The 22,134-nt window shown below is 46.4% G+C and overlaps 1 protein-coding gene and 2 long non-coding RNA genes across 5 annotated transcripts; 2 read left to right on the forward strand and 1 right to left on the reverse strand.

Moving 5' to 3' along the window:
* The first annotated feature begins 511 nt into the window (after positions 1–511).
* UFSP1 (UFM1 specific peptidase 1 (inactive)) lies at positions 512–2,347 on the forward strand. 3 transcript variants are annotated; one of them, XM_042473531.1, is made up of 2 exons: positions 512–658; positions 1,541–2,347. In XM_042473531.1, the coding sequence occupies exon 2, from the start codon at positions 1,561–1,563 to the stop codon at positions 2,224–2,226; it is 666 nt and encodes a 221-aa protein (XP_042329465.1). In that variant the 5' UTR covers positions 512–658; positions 1,541–1,560; the 3' UTR covers positions 2,227–2,347. The 3 variants fall into 3 exon arrangements, with proteins under 3 accessions (XP_042329465.1, XP_042329464.1, XP_042329466.1); XM_042473530.1 differs by having other exon boundaries at positions 531–867; XM_042473532.1 differs by having other exon boundaries at positions 531–652.
* Positions 2,348–3,506: 1,159 nt separating this feature from the next.
* LOC121932478 lies at positions 3,507–5,881 on the forward strand. Its single transcript, XR_006104361.1, has 2 exons — positions 3,507–4,851; positions 5,223–5,881. It is a non-coding gene; the product is annotated as an uncharacterized LOC121932478 (long non-coding RNA).
* Positions 5,882–10,700: 4,819 nt separating this feature from the next.
* LOC121934619 lies at positions 10,701–15,019 on the reverse strand. Its single transcript, XR_006104645.1, has 4 exons — positions 14,881–15,019; positions 13,383–13,505; positions 12,390–12,507; positions 10,701–11,806 (listed from the first exon to the last, which is right to left on the reverse strand). It is a non-coding gene; the product is annotated as an uncharacterized LOC121934619 (long non-coding RNA).
* Positions 15,020–22,134: the final 7,115 nt, after the last annotated feature.

The raw sequence follows: 22,134 nt of genomic DNA on the forward strand, positions 1-22,134 counted from the left end.
GGATCCCTTGCCTAAGAAACTCAGGCTAATGCAAACATACAGACGGCAACATCCAAAACCCACAAAACACGGGTCCCTTTTTGTTGGCCAAGAAAGGTCTGGCTGTTTTGCGGGTTCTGGATGTTATTGGACACAGTTGGGGAAGCTATAGGGAAGGTTTAAAGGGAACCCAGAAGTCCTCGTTGGATTGTCACTCTACCCTTTCTTATATCTGTGGGTGCATGGACGCTTTTTGCCATAGAGATGGCGAGAGGCGCGAGGACTTCCGTTTCTGTTCTCTACGCGGCCAATTACGTCTTCGACTGAAACTTATTATTCTTACAGAATATAAACGATCCTCCTCGATGTACTTCCGCTTGTGGAGGCAAAAACACCCTTCAAAAGGTGATGCGCGCGTCACTTCCGGTCAGGAGTCGAGGGAAGGGAAGGGTTGCGACATGCCCACACTAAACATGGCTGCCACGTTCGTGGGGGCGTGTCCCTGCAAACGCTTCCTTCGAAACCCGGAAAAAGATGGCAGTGCGTCACACTCAATGGCTTCCCCCTCGTCTCTATGGGTCTGGGTAGGGCGCTCTAGGAACGAGGCGAGCCGTTTGCTGCCGGAGAAAGGAGCCCCCCTCTCTATGGTCCTGTGCTTCTCCTCCAGGGAAAGGTGGAGGCGAGTCTGGAGTGGGATGGCGCCGGAAAGTCTTCCCTGGAGACCCCTCCCTGACTGGGCCTTAGGAAAAGGCCCCTCTTAGGAAAAGCTTAGGGAAAGGTCCCCTCTTTCTTGGACTACGATTCCCAGAAGGCCCCAGACAACTGTGGCTGGCTGAGGCATTAGGGGAATTGTAGTCCCCCCCCAAAAAAAGGGAGCTGGCTTTCAAGGTATAGTCTGTTGTGGGAAGAGAGTCTATGGTTTTGGACAGTGGTTGCCAGACTGCTTGATGCTCCCAGAAGCCTTTGCCAGTTTGGCCCACAGTGAGGCATTCTGGGAGCACCAAACAGTCCCATACATTTGGAGGACCAGAGTTAGGAAACCACTGGTTTGGGAGAAAAACGAGTCAGCAGACTCTGCATTAATAGGACATTGATAACAAGGGAATGCCTTTAATGCCGCATAAAATAGTCTTTGCTTCCTCAGGAATGAAACTACCAACTTAGTTGGCCTCAAAGGATTCAGGGTGACCAATGTCCTCCTTTCCTGGGACATGTCCTACTTTCACCTTCTGTCCAGGAGGAATGCCAAAATGCCCTCCGTTTTGAGCAGGACTAAGAAGCATGGGTTTATATTTCTATGCTTATGAGGACATCTGGCCACCTGGAATGGGTTCCTGGAGGCCATGTTCTGCTAGGAAGCGATGCCAGTTGTGGGATCCTGGCTCATTCTGAATGGAGCAGGAGGACCTGGGCGAGGAACGTATGGGTCAAAGTGCCCAAATTGGACAGAAGAGATGGAGGCAGGATAGCTGAGAATCTGAGTGTGGAGATGGGGACAGTCCTCCCCTCCTGCTCTCCTTCATGCCCTTTTCTCACCCTCTCTTTCCACTTCCCTCCACAGCCTTGACTGTCCTCCGGAGGATGTCCTTGCTCTCCGATGTCCACTTGGGCCTCCCCTTCCCAGCCTCTCCTCGGCGCATGGCACTTGTCTCTGGCTCCTACTGCTATTACCACTATGGCTGTGACGGTGTGGACGACCGCGGTTGGGGATGTGGCTACCGGACACTCCAGACAGTATGTTCCTGGCTGGCGGCATCGGCTCACCCAAGAGAGACCGATGACCATCCGGTCCCTTCCTTGAAGGAGATCCAGGACTCCCTGGTGGAGATGGGGGACAAACCCCCTTCGTTTGCTGGCTCTCGGGACTGGATTGGCACAGTAGAAGCAGCGTTGTGCATGGACCACTTTTGCGCCGTGCCGGGCAAGCTGATCCACCTTCCCCGTGGCCAGGACCTGGGAAAGGAGCTGGAGACCTTGTATGCCCATTTCCAAGGTGGCGGGGGTCCCGTCATGATGGGAGGAGACCGAGACAACTCCTCCAAAGGGCTGTTGGGGGTCTGCTCTGGTCCCAAAGGCCACCACCTTTTGGTACTTGACCCACACTATTATGGCAGAGCCGGATCCCTCGCAAAGGCAGGACTGCAAGCAAAAGGGTGGGTTTGTTGGAGGGAACTTGGCTCCTTCGAAGAGGGCTCCTTCTACAATCTCTGCTTGCCCCAGTTCTGGACTAAAGGGTCCTCCTTGTGAGAGGGGCCTTGGAGGAACCAGGGAGCAATTCTTGAATACAGTGCTAAAGCTAAAAGACAGAAGGGGCTGTAAGAGCCATTAACACAAATAAAGGGAGCATGCTTTGGGAGGATGAGCACTGTCAAATTGCCAACTGGTGATTTTCTTAGGGGTTATTCACACTGTGAAAATAATCCAGAATGAATCTGAGTTAAATCTCTGTTGTTCACATGCATCCAGATTGCACCCAACTAAGTTGGGAGGTAGCTGTCAAAAAATCATTTGATCCAGGATAATTGATACCAGGTTTTCCCTTGAGTTTTTTAAAAAGATCCGCATCGTCTGTAGTGTGAATAACTGATGTGAAATAGACCCAAATAGACCCAGGATAAAACACTGCATTCCAAAAAGGGTTTTCTGAATGGATTTGGATCATCAACTCCATCTTTATTTGAATGCTTGCGCATGTGAACATCAATGTGGATCAATGCAGTTCCATAGTGTGAATCACAAACTTGGAATGCCTGAGATGATTCACATCATTGGGCTAAAAAAACCCCAACGTCTGGATGGCTGCACAGATAACGCAAGCGATAACTCACCCCAAAGTTTGTAGGAGGACTGCTGGAGGTCATTTTCATGCTCCACCTTCATAAATAGGACCTTGATATCCTGGCTGCATCCTAGAGAATCATGGAAATGGTGAGGCATTAGAGCTCTCTGGCTGAGAAGTAGAAATGTGTGAGGGCTGGGTGCCTTCAGGTCATTTCCAGTTGAGAGCAACACTGTTTTCTTGGCAAGAACTGTTCAGGTAGAGTTTGCCTTTGCCTTGGAGCTCACTATGCCAGTGTAACATTTGATTTATGTTCTGATTTTCTGTTAATCAAAGTGGTGAAAGTAAAAAAGTTTTAAAACAAAGTAGTGTGGTGTAGTGGTTTGAGCATTGGACCAGGACTCTGGAGACCAGGATTCAAGTCCCCACTCAGCCATGGAAACCCCTGGGCTGACCTTGGGCAAGTCCCACTCTCTCAGCCTCAGAAGCCAAAAGCCTCCTCTGAACAGATCTTGCCAAGAAAACTCCATGACAGGTTCCTTATGGTCGTCTTCAGTGAAAATGACAGCTAAATAAACTACTGCATTAAATCACTGGCTGACAAGTGGAGCGTGTCCAAAGGAAGGTGACGGAAATGGTGAAGAAATGGGATTTTTAGCCTGGAGAAGAGAAGGTAGAGAGGTGATATGAGAGCCCTGTTTAAACATTTGAAGGGATGTCATATTGAGGAGGGAGCAAGCCTTTTTTCTGCTGCTCCAGAGAATGGGAGACAATGGAGCAATGGATGCAAACTGCTCAACCTTAGGAGGAACTTCCTGAGAGCTGAGGTCCAAAATGCCTTCAAGGGCACAGTTTGGGGGCTACTGGTCTAAAAGGAGATCCGTCGCCCGGTTAGACTGGCTCAATGGGCAAAGGGAGTTCATCTCAAAGGTCCTCCTCAAGATCCTTTTGCATTCCTAGCGTCATTTGGGTTTTGCAAAGTACCCTCAGACCCTTCCTCTCCACAGTTTCTCTTAACGCTTGTTTCTTTCTGGGCATTTCCCAAGCGCCATCTTCTGCCTCAACCCGACTGGCTTCTCCATCTGTGGCTTTTCACCCTACAGTTTTCCCCGGGTGTTATTTTCTTTATTAGAGTATTTATAACTTAATGCGGAGTCTATGGCCCACACTGCAGAACTGACGCAGTTTGACGCCGCTTTAACTGCCATGGCTCCGTTCTGTGGACTCCTGGGATCTGTAGTTTGTTGTGGCACCAAAGCTCCCTGGCAGAGAAGGCTAAATAGCAAACAAAACTACAAATGGGCAGGATATAGGTTAATCATCATCATCATCATCATCATAATATAATGATTATTTCTCACCCAGTTCTTCCCACTGAATAGTAAAGAGAATGATGATGGTAATAGTAATACTATCACCAATATCGTCCAGTTTATTTGTCTGTGGCACAATGTCCGTTACAAGATATTACAAAAGCAGCACCGCAGGGAGATTATGATCGCAATACGGTCGGCCCTTTTTATACACGGATTCAAGCATCCACAGTTTGTTCAAAAAAAGTAGACATTTCAGATGTCAAACCTTGATTTTCCACATTTTATAAGGGACACCATTTTGCCATGTCATTATATTTAATGGGACTTGAGCATCCAGGGATTTTGTTATCCACGGATGGGGAACTCGGAACCAAACCCCAGTGGATAACAAGGGTCCACCATACAACATGCGCAATACAAGATCTCCAGATGCCCTGGTTTGCCAGGAACATTCCGGAACGTTCTCCTGCCTTCTAAGTTCTAGAACCGGCCGGCGTTTGACCGTTGGGAGCCAAAATGGACAGCCCCAGCGCCGCGTCGTTGCTCCCACCGATAGGCAATCCGACAATCCAGTGCGTCTTCCGCCAAGAAATGGAGGCCAATGTATCCTTCCCAACCTTGGTAGACCCTTCTTTGTATAGGAGAGTCCCTCCGAAAATGCCATGGCCAGGAAAGGGCTCTGTTCCGGAGAAAGGAGCTGCGCAAAGGAGACAACGCGGTGGCGGCGGCGGCAGGAAGATGGAGGACAAGGAGGAGGAAGGACCAAGGCGTCTGGAGGTGAGGTGGGCCCAGGGTGGCCATAAGGGACACAGTGGCCAGGAGCCCCCTTCCTCCCCATAATCGGTTAACTTTAGACTAGCTTTAATCATCTGATCGTGTTTTTTAATTGGGGTTATGTTACTATGTTTATGATTGCTACCGCCTCGATCCTTCGGGGAGAGGCGGTCTATAAACAAATGATGATGATGATGATGATGATGATGATGATGATGATGATGATTCCTAATGCCGCGACCCCTTTGCGGCCGGAAGCCCCGCCCCTCCTTCCCGCCGGCGGCCTCCCTGATTGGTTGGGAGGAGGAGGAGGGCGGGACCCACAGTTTGAGGACCGCTGTGACTCATTTGAATGTGAACTTTATTCCTTTTAGGCAGGAACCGGCAAGTTTTACTTTGAGAAATGCCAAGTGACCATCCACACTTAAGAAGACGTGGACCTCTGGTTCGGCTTTCCCTTCCCCTGAACCCCAGTCCCTTTCTGGCATGAGGAACCGGCAAGATCTCTATGGACCTTTGGCTTTCTGGTCTGTGACAGCATGAAACCAGGCCCCAGGCCTTGGAAGAGGGTTGATCTTTTGGGATTATATGGACTACAACTCACAGGAGCTAGCATGGCCATTTGGCATTAGTGCAAAAGAGGAACTCTTCAGGGCTCTGGTCCCAGCTTCAGCAATGGGGCAATGCCATCTGCCTTCAAACCATCTGCCTTCAAACCAGGACCGGTTCACAGGGCTCTTCCACAAGACTTTCCTGCCGCTTTTGAAAACCAAGGGCACAGGTTTACCACCCTTGTTTTTCAGGATTCAACAAAGCAAGGCAACTAAACGAAAACCTCTTTCCTGCTCTGGTTCTTGCCCTTCTGCCACCCAGAAACAAAGGGCATCCTTTATTGTATTTGCCATGTGAACGCTGTATGGTTTTCTCTTGTGCCGAAATGCATACCTTCCCATTTCCCCTCCGTTTTCCCTGGAACATTTGTGTTTTGAACTCTGCAAATGCCAAATAAACTTTGTCTTGTGTCCAACTAGAATTCGGAGCTTCCAAATGCACTTGAATAAGAATGCCTATCATGAAATGCTTCCAAACATCTATCATAGCCCAATGGTATCGTAATAGGGTACAATAATGCTCTTGCATCCAATGAAAGAAAACAGTTTCAAATCTCATGCTGAATTCACACAGGGTTCCCTTGAATCAGTGGGACTGCCATAACTATTTACTCGCCAAGGCCCAATAGATTTAGCGGGTCAACTCTAGCTGGCATTTTCAACTAGATTTAGCCCTATAGTTCTTGGAGAGGTTTTCTTGGGGCAAAGGTTCCTAGATAGAGAGGCTGTGATCTCGAACCTTCGCCGTTTGTAGACATGCTTTCTAACAATGGACTGGCGTTGCTCCATAGCCTTAGAAATGGTTGCATGGCCCTTTCTTCAGCGATGTCTTTGGATTGTGGCATGAGGTGTTTCCACACACAGAGACAGTCTGGTCCAGTGCTTGCAGTGTTGTTTTTAATACACGCCTCTGAAGCTCAATAGTCTGTGAGAGGTTCTGGAGAAATGCTCTCTCCTCACGGTCCAACAGATCTCCTTGCCACTTTCCCTGCGCTGCAGCCTTGTTCCTTGTCATTTTTCTTGCCTGGGTGAGATGCTAGGAAGCCTTTTCGGTCCTCCTCACGTGGAGAAGGAGACCCACCTACAGCCAATCACCTTGTGGGCCAAAGCAAAACAAGCTGGAGTTGGTTGTTCAGAGGAGATTTCACATCCAGTAAGAACAAGCTGGCAGTGTTGTTTTAGAGGTTCTTCTGTTTGGATAGCAGAGCTCGAAAATCTCTTGGTGGCCTTTGCGCCTAAATCAACATGGGGTGGGTTAAAATAAACCCAAAGTCCTTGTTAGGCAGCAGCGAAGCACATCAGTCAAGCTCTTCATCTTGCTCACCAAATGTTTCAGGGTTGCAGTGCGTTGTGAGTCAGCGCACTTCTCAGGTGTTCATTCTATTTCTAAACCAGTATTTGGCAGGAGGGGCTTTTTGGGTTGATGCCTCAATTGGTGGCGCAAGATGGGAAGGGCCAGGGTTAAAGGCACAGGGCAGTTGAGCATAGTTGCGCTACAAAGGAGAGTGCTCTGAAAGCAGGAATACAATGGTATTTAACCCCTAAAGATACTCAAAAATGTTCTACCATATGTTAGGGCCTGTGGCTCAAATGTCCGGAATCATGCTTTTTGGAATGCAATACTGATGCAGATATCTGACATTATAAAACAAACCAGTGAAATTTTGTCCAGACTTCATTATGCTATCAATCATCAGCAAGCCATAGTCATCCAAAAAACACGCGACTCATCATATTCCTAATCTCTGCAGCAGCTTGGATGAAAAGTGCAAGATGCTGGAAGACAGGGAATTTGCTCTTGAAAGCCAGCCTGGTGTAGTGGTTTGAGCACTGGACTGTGACTCTGGAGATGGAGATCAGGGTTCAAATCCCACTGGGCCAACAAAACCCACTAGATAACCTTGGGCCATTCACACTCTCTCAGCCTCAGGGATGGACATGGCAAACCTCCTCTGAACAAATCTTGCGAAGAAAACCCTTTGATAGTGTTGCCTTAGGATTGCCGTAAATCAGAAATAACTTGAAGGACCGCAGCAACAACAACAACAACAACAAGCCTAGTTGTCATGTATACAATGGTGCCGCTATAGGAGGGGGGCAAGATTAGGGGGTTGCCCCCCCCAATATTCTTTCCCCAATTAATAGTATTAGAATAGATGTGGAGCAGGGACAGAGGGATAATACACATCGTGAAGTGCATTGTAGTACCTGAATTGGAAGATATGGACCAGCTAGAATGCGCAAGGGTCCGTAGGGAATTTTATTATGTTGTTGTTAGTCCAAATATGCAAGAGGGGGCTGGCTACAAGAGCCCTCCAAGATCGTCTCCCTATTGTATACGGAGTAGACAGGGCCTCCCAAAACTGAAGTGAGACAGATTGCAATAACTAAACGTCTACTTTTGAAAACAAGGGGAACAACACACAGCACACACACACCCACACATTCAAGGCTCAGGAGAAAGGTTGGAAAATGTGGAAAAGATTTTAGGCTCTGCTAATGTTATACTCACCAAGATGTAGTCTTCCTCCGGGAAGCGAATGGGATGTTGGACAGTGAGGCAGATCTGCTCCGCAGCCTGGGTTTGAGCAGAAATACCGGCTACCAGAACAGAGGTCTGACTGACGTGGAGTAAGTAGACCTTGCAAAGGCGCCCCTGAGCAGCAAAAGTTGGGGACCTTTTAAGGGACAATCTCGCCTGAGGGCAGAGAGAGTTTGGTGATTGGAACAAAGACGTTTATTGCTTTCTTTCACCTGGATGCTGGATCTGATAATATCTAGGACTTAAGTTGTTCGGACAACAGACTCGGGAGGGGGTGATAGCTCCAGGGAAGGCAAACATTTTACTCTTCTGGCTTAAGATACTCCTTCATGCGACTTCCCAGACCTTCTGATAGTTAATGTGGCTGTTCCCTAGGGGAGGTGTACCTGTCCTTCGCCTTGCCAGTAATGGCGGGCAGCTGGAGTCTGATCAGGGGTACTCCAAGGGTTATCATGGATTCCAAAATTTATAAACCAGCATGGGTAACAAGAATGTGTCTTGAAAAGAGGGACCAAGTGGTCTGGACAACCAAAGGCCCCAGAAGAATGGCTCAGCGGGAACATGAGTATGTTTAGCTTAGAGAGAGAAGGTGGAGAGGGGACCTTAAACATCGAAAGGGATGCCATGCAGAAGACTGGAGCTGCTTGACACGGAGCAATGGTTTCAAATGTCAGGAAAAGAGATGTCACTAAACTTTAGGAAGAACATAATTGACTCAAAAGCATTTGACAGTGGGATAGATTGCCTCAGACTCTCCCACCGTTGATGCTCCAGGTATTTTGGACTTCAGCTCCCAGGATTCCTGGACTTTGGCTATGGAGACTGGAGCTTCTGGAGTCCAAACTCGGAGGACCAAAGTTTAGGAATTTCGCTCAAAAGGTGATGGGTTCCCCTTTGAGGTTCTTTATGCAGCAGTTGGATGTGTCAATCTCTCTCTCAGGCCTCTTTTGGCTGTGTATCTATGCATGGGCAGAATGGGTGTTGCCTCTAAATGCCCTTGGGGAATCCCTTCCAACCCTATGATTCCAGTTACTAATTGGATTACATCCTTCAGCCCCAGCAGCATTCCTTTTCTTTCAATTTATCTGTTGGTGACTTGGGGCCTTTCCCTGGAGCCCTGGCGCCCTGTACGTGGCCCTTTACTCCCAGGGAGTCCCCTCTTGTCACACTTTTCCCTCTAGGATCTCTTAGATCTCCATTTCTCGCTCCCTGTTGAGCGGATGAGACCCCTTGAGGTCCTAACGCCGTGCTGCCACCACTCAGTGAATTAATTCCTTCCCCACACACTGAGACTTGTGAGGAATAGAGGGAGAGAGGATCTAGTTTCAATAGCCGAGTCTAGGCCACGTGTACAGGAGTACAGAGACAGCAGATGCTTTTAAGAAAGAAGTTTTATTTAAAAAGGGATCGAATAGGGTAGAAAGAATTTATAACCCTCTTGCAAAGCCCCCTTTGCCTTGCAGGTCAAAGACATAGTTACAGAATTCCTTCCCGGCAAGCCATCGTGAAAATAACAAAAGGCCTAAACGCACTAGCTAACACATTCCTAACTCACTCACAGAAGAGGGATTTGTAGTCCTTTGAGTTCCTGGATGCAGGGAGGGCCCCTGGCCTCCGACCTGCATTCCCTTGGTCTGTGTCTCCCAGACTCAAAGAGACAGCATCTGGTTTCCCCTCGGCGAGGATCAGAGGAGGAGACAAAGGATCACAGGGCGCACAAGTCCTTTTAAAGATTTCCCATAGAAAGTTCTTGAATCTCGCGGCTCTACTCTCTGATTGGTCCATTCGACCTTACATCAGCTATGCTGGTCACAGCTCCTTAGCATGTGATGTCATCTCATTAGCATGTTCCTCCTCCAGATTAACCTTTGTAGTTCAGGAAAGTGCCCAATGATGGGAGACCCAGCCATACACAGCTGAAATAAGAATTCCATTGTTGTTATGCGCCTACTTATGTGTCCCTATCACAGGTTTCCTTGGCAAGTTTTCTTTGGAGGTTTGCCCATGCCTTCCTCTGAGGCTGAGAGTGTGTGACGTACCCAGGGTCTCCATGGCCGAGTGGGGATCTCTACTCCAGCGTTAAGTCTTACAATTCAATAGGTCTCCCCTTACGACCTGGAGATCCACAGTGAAGCCCTGCCAGGACTCTTGGCCTCCTTCTCATCACTACAAAGAACAAAGAACATGTGCTTTTTTCAATTTCACACCTGCCAAAGAATGACACCTTAGAATTAAACATCTCATTTGCATCAAGGGCAAATAGGGCCCTAATGGGAGAAGGACAGGGAGGCCTTTGAGCTGAGATCTCACCACAATTTGAAATTGATGGATGGCAGTTGAAGAGGAAATGTTTGGCTTAGGAGTGAAACTGTTTTAAGTGGTGAAACCGTATTGGCGAAAGCAACTGGAGCTATGAATTTCCTGGTGGCTCTGAGAACTAGGAGGAAATAGGAAAAAGCAAAAGGTAGCAAAGTGGGAGTAGGGATGTAGTAGTGTGGTCTCCTACTTTTCTACTGCCTTCCGTATTGTTGTTTTTTGTTGTGTGCCTTCAAGTCATTTCTGACTTAGGGCAACCCCAAGGTGAACCTATCACTGGGTTTTCCAAGAGCATTTGCTTTTGCCATCCTCTTCGTCTGAGAGAGTATGCCTTGCCCAGAGTCACCCAGTGGGTTTTGATGGCTGAGCAAGGATTCAAGCCCTAGTCTTCCAGTGTCCTAGTCCAACACACAAGCCACTATACATACCATGCTGGCTCTGCCTGCCATTCTACCAAGCAGTTATATACTTTAGGATGCCTTCCATCTTGCCAAGCATCACTCATACAAAAGGGAGTTGGACATTTTGATATAAATCTACCAATAATTCAAATAAAGGGAGACATTATTTCTTAGTGTTTAACAGTAAGTCAAAAACGCTGTAGCTTTAGCTTCTCTGGTATTTGCGCTTCTAGACCATGAAAGCAATCTCACACAAGAAACATTAGAATTGATACCACAAACCTTACTGCAGAGCAGAATAAACTTGTCTGCAAATTCAAATTATCAAGAGCAAAGGAGAACAGGAGCTTCTGATTAGGAACAAGGACATTCTCCTTTTTCAGGCTGATTAGGATCGCCACAAGAAATGTCATCAGCCCAACTAATAAACCCTCCACCGGAAAGGAAGCTACTCAAGCAGAAAACATTTTCCGGTTGCCTTAAGAGACTCTTTCCTTGTATTTGCTGAGGTGACAATAGCAGGCAGCAGGAATCCCCTCCGGCCAGAGGTTTGCTCTGATTCCAGCTGAGGTCTTAAACATATTCTGACATATTCCTGATTTATAGTACGAGTCTAAACTAAGTGTTTATTTAGAAGTCACTTGAGTAAGCATGTTTTGCATGGTGTTGTCAGTCAGTCAACCAGGTCTTTAAAATCTGTTTGTCACTCTTCAGAAGAAGACAAGATTCAAACTCCAGGAAAAGAGATCCCACCCGAAGATTAGGAAGGACTTCTTGAAGGTAGAGCTGTTTGTCAATGGAAGATGCTGCTCCCTGGGAAGGTGTGGGGTCTCCTTCTCTGGAGGTTTTTAGACAGAGGTTGGGTGGCCATTGGTCACAAGGAGGGCTTGGATGGTGTCTTCATCTAAGGGTTGGACTGGATGACCCTTGGGGTCCCTTCCAAGTTTAGGATTGTATGAAGCTACGATGCTTAAACAACTTGAAGGTACACAATAACAGCAACAATGCTTGGAGGTGTTATGACCTTCTTTCAGATATTTTACTTATGTTTGGCTTCTTCAAACTTCCCAGCAAATGTTTCCTTATCCCTACAGGAGAGAAGTCACAGAGAGCAAAATGGAGGAGATGAGGCAACGGCACAACATTAAATGAGACACACCACCTATATATGCAGCAGCACAGTGTTGTTGTTTTTGGAGATCCTACGAAGACAGTTTTAGCAAAAGTAACTTGCACAATGCTAACAGTTCATCTTTCACCAGAGGAGGAGAATTAGCCACATGCATAACCATAAACACTGGTATTTATTTGCTTTCCAAGCATCCTTCTAGGTCTTGCATTTAGTATGGGGTTATTAGGTTTAATAATCCCGAGTAAGTAAATGCAAACAGAACTCTGGCAGATCTCAGCGATATCAGCCAGGAAGACTTTGAACTATATTTCCTACTGAGAGGGTGGTTCTGTCTCGCAGTCCCACCTTCAACCCTGGACTGTTTCCTGCCTCCTCCCTCCCTTTGAAGTTAAACAAATTGATGGTTAATGTGTGTTGGAGGGCTCTTATTTGTAGTGTCATCAAATGCCAAACGGTGCTGCATGACATGTGCAAGTGCTGTGGCTCAAGAAACCGTACCTTTGGCCCCATCTCTTCCTCTGAAAATGGGAGAGGCTCACCTTGAACATGACTTGCTCTCCAGCATGGCCAGAACTCATCACGAGGGAGCATTATGGCCCAACTGCCCTTAGAAAACGGCATACTGTTCTAGCACCACACCTCAGCAAAGGATCGCATCTGCAGTGGAGAAAGGGCACAAAAGGTTACTCCAAATTATCAAGGGGCTGGATAGAAGTCAACTTACAGTATTTAAAGGGTTTTTTAAATCTTAGATAAAAGGGGTGAGAAACAGGACTTTATCACACAAAGGAGAGAGGGAGTTTATCCCATGAATATCCCGGAAAAATCATGTAATTATGCGTAACGATTTCACACGACGTCACACAAAACCCGCCATTAAAGTGGTCACAAAGAAGCATTCACGCGCATCTTTTTACTTTTGGGATTTCAGCGACAATGCTTTTCCGATATCACTTTATTTGTGCAATTGCATGTGATCATCATTTGCACAATTACTTGCCATTTTCACTTTATTTGCAGGATGCTTTAAATGGGCTTTAATCTCTTTAATGCCGAAATCAGCCCCAGTGTGATAAGCCCCACAGGGGACATGATTGTTCTAGTGAGCCACTCCTGGGGTTTCCTTGCCCAGATTTCTTCAGGGGGGGGGGGGGTTGCCTTTGCCTTCCTTTTAGGCTGAGAGAGTGTGACTTGCCTAAGGCCACCTACCGGGTTTCCATTGCTGAGTGAGGGTTTGGACCCTGGTATCCTAAAGTCCTAGTTCAAAATTCAAAGCATAACACCATACTGCCTGTCCTAGGGTTTCCAATGAAGCTTGCCTGTCTCCCTCTGAGGCTGGACTATAGCCATCCAGTTAATGTCCACAGCTGAGTACAGATTAAAACTCTGGTTCACTGGAGTCCCAGTCCAGCTCTCAAACCATTACACCACGCTGTCTCCTTTTTAAAAACATCTAAACAACAGTTTTACCTTCCCTGATCTATTTTATAACAAACCAGTCAATCTCATTCATCACAATTTGGATGATTTACCATTGTTCAGAGTCAGCGCTGCGCCGTTATCACTGTTTCAGTCCCACTTTAACTGCCATGGCTCTGTCCTGTGGAATCCTGGGATTTGTCGTTTTGTGAGGATTCTCTGCAAGATATCTAGCACTGAGAAAGGAAAGCTGACATGGCTTAGTACAGTATGTGCTAACCCCAAAATGCTTCCATCTCATTCATTTGTGTATCCTGGTCCTAGGGAAAGAAGAAGCTGGCACTGTGAAGGTACATGGCATCTTTTGTTCCCTGCTGCAAATGATGCCAAGAGACTGGGAAATGTGTTGTGTAGTTGTGTAATTTAATTTCCAAAGCACTACATGCACTTTGTAGTAATGACTTGCAGTCTTGGCAAACTAAATAAAAGTGTACACGAATCATGAGCTTGTACACGTTTAATTTAGTTTGCCAAGACTGCAAGTTCAGGATGGGGACAGAAATGCATTTTCCCCTCTAAATAAAGTTGGGTCCTTGCTTCCCCAGGGCTGGTGAATTCTTTTAATTTCTCCAACAGTTAATATTAGGAGTAGGGTTACATCTCTTCCAACATTTCTCAGAGGGAAATGGAGACATGTGTGGTCAAGCAACACCAGAGTGTTATTGATGAGGAAGAATACACAGTTTGCCTTTGCCCAAATGAACTGGGAAGGGCAAAACAGCCTTCCTTCTCCTTTCCTCTTGGCTGAGCTAACTCAATGCAAACTACTTTTGCATTTTGAACTCAGTTTTGCAGCAACTGGAGTGAGTTGAGGACAAAGGAGGGAAACAGGGAGAGGAAAGAGTAACCAGGTTGTTTTAAAAGCAGCTGGAAAAGTGGTATGGCAGAGGATTGATCAGGACTATCCCTGCCAAATTTGGAGGATTGGAAAGTATGGGATCTTCCAGTCATTCTGGGAGTTATAGACTGGGATCCTGTGGTTCCAGTAATGATGGGAACCTCATACTAATGGAAAACTTGACTCACCCGATTAATTTGCCCAGCTGGAGTCATTTGGCATGAAATCACAACCTCTGCAATACTAATGATTCTGCCCAGCCCTTCTGTTTGTAGAACAAACTACCTTGGGTATCTCGTTCTTTCAAAACCTCTTAGCAACAATTTAAAGGGGGTTGCGTGGAGAAAGACAGAGAGGATGTGACACCTTTAAGACTATCCGGATTTATTTTAGCATGTGTGGCTAAAGGCAAGAAAGTTCAGGTTAAAATAAACCTGGGAGCTTCAAAGGTACCATAAGATTCCTCTTATTTCCCCATCATCCCCTTATTTTTATACTTAACTCAGTTAAATCTTAGGACTTTATCACAGGAGAGGAATCCAGCTCAGGAACCGGATTTTAAAAGTAGAAAAAAACCACAAATGCAGGAAGTTTTTCAGATGCGTTTGCACCAAACAGCAATCATGCAAAAATAACGACACCTTTTTACTTTTTGGGACGTTCCAAATTCTAACCAGAATGAATTCATCTTGAGATTTCTACAAGCCTCTTACCTGAGATCCCTTTCCCGCAGCTGGGAGGCCTCTCCTTTGGGTAATTGCTTTCCATTTTATGGTGTCGTATTGCCAGGGTTAGCCTGCAAAAAAAGGGATGAATAGAAGACAGTTAATAATAAAGCCTTAAGAGAAGGGTTGTACACTGATTGGTGTCTAAAATTACTCTAATGCCAAAACAACTCTAATTGGCTGCACACTAATGGGAGTTAAGCTACATTTCCTCCCTCGCCTCTTTCGGAGGACTTCAGGTGGGAAACTTCCGCCTGCTTAAGTTTTCAAGTTTGAATGACATCTGCCTTGCTGGGACACAGCTCCCTGGATTGCTAAAGTGATCTGGGTTCAAATGTGAACCTTCAATCTATTAAAAGTGTTGAACCCTATACCACAAACAAGTTCATCCACTCTTGGGCCCCTCGCTTGAAGCTCGGAGGCCAAAACCCAGTAGAGATTCAGTGGCCCAGTATTGTTGTAGAAACTGCTACGGAGACTTCTGTCTCACTAAAACCCAGGGCAACTTCGGTCTGACAGAGACAGATAAGGAGGAGACCACAATCACCTGAAAACACAGAAATGTTTATTGTTGACAACTGTCGGCCCCAAGAGGAATTAGCATTGCAAAAACCAGATCCTGGAGCTCCCGAAGAAAGGAAAATGGCGTCTTTTATAGGGGCTTAGACAAAGGAACCCATCCAGTACACTTTGTTGGCCATAGCAAAAGTTAAACATATAGAAAAGTCTTACAATCAGAGCACAGAGTCATGAATACATTAAGGTACATCTTAGTCACATTGCATTCACCCTATCTGTCTTTCACCCCCCTTTCTAGGCCTTGGTGGAGATGTCTCCTGTCATAAGCTATGCTCTTTCAGTCAGCAACATGTACCAGAGCTCTGGGTCAGCCTGTGCCTTTTATGCCTCTGCTCTAATCTCTGCTTGAGTTCTTAGGGGCCTCAACTCCAAATGCTTCTACATATGTACCTCTTATTTCTATACACGACATACATATAAGCATGCTAAATATTAATTTTTAAAACCTTCCATCTCATTATCACAGAAACCACTGGTCACTACTGGGCTACTATTAGAAGGGGCTACATCAGATTGCAGTGGAGTAAGAGAGACAGGTGTTGTTGTGGTTTGAACGCTGGACTAGGACTCTGGAGACCAGGCTTCGAATCATTGCTCAACCATGGAAACCCACTCTCTCAGCCTCAGAAGAAGACAAGGGTGGCAAAACAACAACAACAACAACAACAACCCTGTACAAACCTTGCCTATGATGGAGTCACCTTAGGGTCACCATAAGTTGGAAAAAAACACAAAAACACACAAATAACAATAACAAAGCAAACCAAGCAAGCTATTACAGATGTCCTAATATTCTTCATATCAGCTTCCCATTCACATCTGGGATGTCCACTTTGGTGTGTCTTTGATTGTGTATTCCTGCATGGCGAAATGGGGTTAGGCTTGATTCCCCTTGAGGGCTCTTCCAACTCTAGGATTCTTTAGAGGATTTAAAACAATGGCTGGATCGTCATCTGTCAGGAATACTTTGACGGTGTCTTCCTGCATGTCTGAAAAGGATTGGACTGAATGGCTGAATGTGCATCAACAGTGTGATGCGACAGCTAAAAAGGCCAATGCGATTAGCAATAGTAAGTGCATTTCTATACCGCTTATCAGTGCACTTAAGCACTGATTCTAGGCTGCATCTAGATTGAGGGAAGTCATAGTGCCACTCAATTCTGGTTTGGTCAGGCCTCACTGGAATAATCCTCTGTCCAGTTCTGGGCACCGCAATTCAATAAGGATGTTGAGAAACTAGAGAGTGTCCAAAGGAGCGTCCAAAGGAGGCGACTAAAATGGTGAAGGGACTGGAAACCATGAAGCCCTATGAGGAAGGACTATGACGTTTATCACACGGAGGTTATTGGAGCTAAGATCGGAGTGACTGCAGGTCGAACGATGCGAATTGACGTTATAACGTGACTGTTTTTTCACCCCTGGTTGCCGAGAGGAGAGAGTAACAAGGTTGTTTTGGGGGGGGAAAGAACAGTGGAGAAGGGGAGTTGGTTTCTGATGAGCGAGGGAAGAATTGGATCAGAGACTAGTTCCCTGCCAATTTGGAGGTTGGGAAACGTTATGGGTCTCGTCCAGTCCATTCTGGGGCTTATGACTGGGATCCTGGTGGTTCCCAGTCCAATGTGGGATCCTCGATACTCATAGGAAAACTTGACTCACCCGATGTATTTGCTGCCCAGCTGGAGTCATTGGGCTGATCATACACACCCCTCTGCATACTCATGGGATGTCTGGCCCAGCCCTTCTGTTTGTAGAACAACCTTACCTTGGGTTTATTCTCGTTCTTTCAAAACCTCTTAGCACACATTTGTAACAGTGGGTTGCGTGGATGGAAAAGAACAAGACACAGAGAGGATGTGACCTTCTTAAGCTTCCGGATTTATTTTGCTGCATGTGTTGGCTATATGGCAAGAAAGTTCACAGGTTTCAACATAACCCTGGGTAGCTTTCAAAGGTTACATATAAGATGTCCTCTTATTGTCCCCCATCATCCCTTCTTATGTTTATTACTTAACAAACTCAGTTAGTTATCTCTTAGGGGGCCTTTGAATCGCGTAGAGGACTTCCAGCTCCGGACACGGATTTTAAATAGTAGAAAAAAACCCGATAAATGCAGGAAGTTTTTCGTATGCGTTGCCCCAAACGCAATCATGGCAAAATAACGACACCTTTTTTGACTTTTTGGGACGTTCCCAAAATTCTAACGGAACTAAGAATTCATTCTTGGGATTTCATACAAGACCTCTTACCTGAGATTCCCCTTTCCCGCGCTGGGAGGCCTACCTCCCTTGGGTTAATGTTTGCTATTCCTTCTGTATGCGTTGTCGTAATTGCCAGAGGTGTAGCCTGCAAAAAAATGTCGGATGTAATAGATAGCGTTATATAGCCTTAAAGCTAGCAGGGTTGTACCACTGATTGGTGTCTAAAACTTCCTCTAATGCCAAAACAACTACTTCAATTGGCTGCACCACTATGGGAGTTTTAAAGCTAGCATTTTCCTCCCTCGCCTCTCGTTCGGAGGGCTTCAGGTGGGAACTTCCTTTTTTTCCGCCTGCTTACAGTTGTTTCAAGTTTGAATGACATCTGCTCTGCTGGGACATAACAGCTCCCTGGGATTCGCTCAAAGTTGATCATGGGGTGTCAATCTATTAAAAGGTGGTTGACCCCTATACCACCAAACACAGTTTCATCCCCCCTCTTGTGGGCCCCCTCGCTTGAAGCTCGGGGAGGCCAAAAACCCAGTGCGAGATTCAGAGTGGCCCAAGTATTGTGTGTAGAACTGCTACGGCGCTTCTGCTCTCACTAAAACCCAGGGGCAACTTCGGGTCGCGTCGGTCTGCCAAGAGACAGATCAGGATGAGGAGGACCACACATCCACTGAAAACACAGAAATGTTTATTGCTTGACAACCTGTCGGTTCCCCAAGCAGGAGTAATTGAGCAATTGCAAAAAACCAGATCCTGGTTAGCTGCCCGAAAGACAGGAAAATGGCGTTCTTTTCATAGATGGGCCTTAGTACCAAAGGAACCCATTCCATGTACCAACTATTGTTGGCCTAGCACAAGTGTTTTTTTAAACATATAGAAACGTTCACAATTACAATCAGACGCACAGCAGTCATGAATACCATTAAGGTGTACCTAATCTTAGTGTCACATTGCTAGTCGACCCTATCTGTCTTTCACCACCCCATTTCCTAGGTCCTGTGGTGGAGATGTTCTCGCTGTCAATAGCTATGCTCTTTCAGTCAGCAAACATGTACCAGAGCTCTGGGTCCAGCCTGTGCCTTTTAGTGCCTCTGCTTCTAATCTGCTGCCGTGAGTTTCTTGGGGCCTCAACTCCAATATGCTTCTCATATGGTACCCGTCTTATTGTCTCATACCCGACATACCATATAAAGCATTGCTCTTCTAAATCATTAATTTTTTTAAAAACCTTCCATCTCATTAGTTCACAGAAACCACTGGTCACTACTGGGCTACTGATTGAAGGGGCTATTCTCAGTATGGCAGTGGGAGTAGAGAGCCAGGGTGTTGTTGTGGTTTTTTGAAACGCTTGCACTGAGAGACTCTGGCAGACCAGCTTCGACATCATGTGCTGCACCATGGAAACCCACTCTCTCAGCCTTGCGAAGGAATGGCAGGGGTGGCAACACAACACAAACAACACAACCAACCCTGTACAAACCTGCCTATGATGGGAGTCACCTTAGGGTCACCATAAGTTGGGAAAAAAAACAACAAAAACACACAAATAACATAACAAAGCAAAACACAGCAAGCCATACAGATGTCCTAATTCTTCATATCAGCTTCCCATTCCACATCTGGGATGTCCACTTTGGTGTCTTTGATTGTGTATTCCTGCATGGCGAAATGGGTTGGAGCTTGATTCCCCTTGAGGGCTCTCCAACTCTAGGATTCTTTAGAGGATTTAAAAAATGCTGGATCGTCATCTGTCAGGAATACTTTGACGGTGTCTTCCTGCATGTCTGAAAAGGATTGGATGAATGGCTGAATGTTGCATCACAGTTGGTGATGACAACGCTAAAAGGCCAAGGCGATTAGCAATAGTAAGTGCATTTCTCTACGCTTATCAGTGCACTTAAGCACTGATTCTAGGCTGCATCTAGATTGAGGGAAGTCATAGTGCCACTCAATTCTGGTTTGGTCAGGCCTCACTGGAATAACCTCTGTCCAGTTCTGGGCACCGCAATTCAATAGGGATGTTGAGAAACTAGAGAGTGTCCAAAGGAGCGTCCAAGGAGGCGACTAAAATGGTGCAGGGACTGGAAACCATGAAAGCCCTATGAGGAAGGGCTGAGAGTTATACACGGAGGTTATTGGAGCTAAGATCGGAGTGACTGCAGGTCGAACGATGCGATTGACGTTATAACGTGACGTTTTTTTCACCCCTGGTTGCCCATCCATTGCCCTTCCGAAACGAGGGGGAGTCGGAATCCAAGGCAAGTCACGTGATGCGGATTCAGCCAAAGCGGAATGAGTGCACAATGTTTTACCTACACGGTGCATACCATGGGGATTCATCGATTGAATTTGGGCCCTCGACATGCTCAGTGGGGCTTCTGAAGGGCATCTGAAACCTTGGGCACTAGTCGGGGCTGAAGAAGGGGAGCCTGGCTGCTCACTTTCTCACGGGAATGGAGCAGCTGGCCCCTTCTTTCCTCCCTTTCTGCTTTTCCCCATCCCTGGCAGCCAAATTGGAAAGGGTCCTCCGTGTCAAGTAGTCCCCATCCATTTCCACCCACATCTACATCAGCCATCCTCCTGTCATGTACTCCTCATCTATTCCACTCTACATCTCTCCTTCCACGTTGTAGCAGTGTGCCTTTCTCTTAGTGTTGCATCCACACTGGGGGAGATAATCTGGTTAAACTCCACTTTGACTTGTCAGCCTGGCTCAGTGCTCATGGATTCTGGCAACTGAGTGTCCTGAGACATGGAGCCTTCTTGCGCACAGAGAGCTCTGGTTGCCTCAGCAAACTCACTACACTTACATAATTATTAGGATTAAAGTACATTCTTATTATTTATTTTACAAAATAATATTATTACTATTCATTATTATTATTACTGATGGGAGTTGGGAAGTTTGTTGTTGGGGTCTTCGTGCTTGAGGCTGATGGAATTCTGGGAGTGCCCAATCTCTGCCTCCAGCCTCCTCTTTGTCTTTCCCTTTCACATCTGCCCCCTTTTTTTTTCTTCGACTACCTCCTCCAGACCTTAGCCTCACGTGAAAGGATAGAGTGAATGGGCACCTCCTATTCTCCTAAATGCTCTCTGCTTCATCCGTAATGTATGCAAATCATCACACACCGGCAAAATTATTCTTCTGTTGTTGTTGTTGTGTATTATTTTGCAGTGAATTTTTTTATTATTATTATTATTTATTACTTTATTATATTAATCATAATACATAATAATAAATTTTCTTGTCACTGCCAAAAAATAACCAGTGTTAGAAACTGCTAGTTTCTACTACTTGGCAAGTAAACCCTGGCCTCCCCCCTTGGCCACCAATCGTTGTGAGGACACTCCCTGCCCCCACCGCCCAAAGAGTCCTTTAGAAGCTTTTACTAACCCCGCTCTCTCTGCTTGCCCCCCTCTCGGCTCCCTTTTGACTACTCGCCAGCATGTCTCCTCTCCACGTTAAAACGTGAATGCAATTTCATTTCAGTGGGGGAGCAAAAATGTCGCAGCAAATGGCCATATCATGGGAAATTTGCAACCGGGGGTTTTGCGGTTCGGTATTATTCCAAGCGATCAAAAGCAAACTGGCATTCCACAACCTTGGACCCCAATCCGCCAGTGAGTTTTTCGGAACCGAGCCTCGATGCGAAATCCCGTCAATCACACTTATTTTAGCGCAGACTCCGCCAACATGAGGAGGAGCCCATGTAAGGTATTCAGTTCGGAAGCTCCACGGAAGCCCCGAACGCAAGACAGCTCCCATTGAAAAGGGAAAAACCAGGTGTGAATGTGTGAAAATGACATTAATGTTGATGAACGTGAATTAAGCATCACCTTGATTCGCACCTCAGCCCTAGGATCTGAGCTGGAAACAACCCCCATTGGTGATAACACACCTTAGGGAGCTGAGGTCCTGTTTGAGCCTGGAGAAGAGAAGGTTAAGAGGTGATATGAGAGAGCCCTTGTTTAAATTACTTGAAGGGATGTGCACATATTTGAGGAGGAGAGCGACAGCATGGATGTAGTCTAGGATTTTAGGAAGGGGGGGTCCAGACTACGTGCCACAACATTATACATGCGGTGGCTTGAGTGCTGGCGGCGGCGCAGCAGCACACACCATTCATGTTTTCTGAAAGGAAGGGGTGGGTCTAGGTCCGGACCCCCAGAACCCACCCCCCTTGGCTAGCGTCCCTGGAGCAAGGCTGTAGTTTTCTGCTGCTGGCAGGCAGAATAGGGAACCCAATGGCGAGCAATTGGTGTACAGCTAAAGGAAAAGAAGATTCCTCAGCTCAACATTAGGTGAGGAACTTCTGAAGTAAGGGCTGTTCGACAGAAGAACACACTCCCTTGGAAATAATAAGAATCCATCTTTGAGCTTTTTAAACAGAGGCTGGATGGCCATCTGTTGGGATGCTTTGGTTGAGAGTTCCCTGCAGGACAGAATGGGAGTTGGACT

This window comes from Sceloporus undulatus, chromosome 6 (genome assembly GCF_019175285.1).
Source record: "Sceloporus undulatus isolate JIND9_A2432 ecotype Alabama chromosome 6, SceUnd_v1.1, whole genome shotgun sequence".
Lineage (NCBI taxonomy): Eukaryota > Metazoa > Chordata > Lepidosauria > Squamata > Phrynosomatidae > Sceloporus > Sceloporus undulatus.

What these genes read in the sequence shown, in the direction of transcription:
- UFSP1 (XM_042473531.1), top strand. Translation starts at nt 1,561, where the DNA reads ATGTCCTTGCTCTCCGATGTCCACTTGGGCCTCCCCTTCCCAGCCTCT.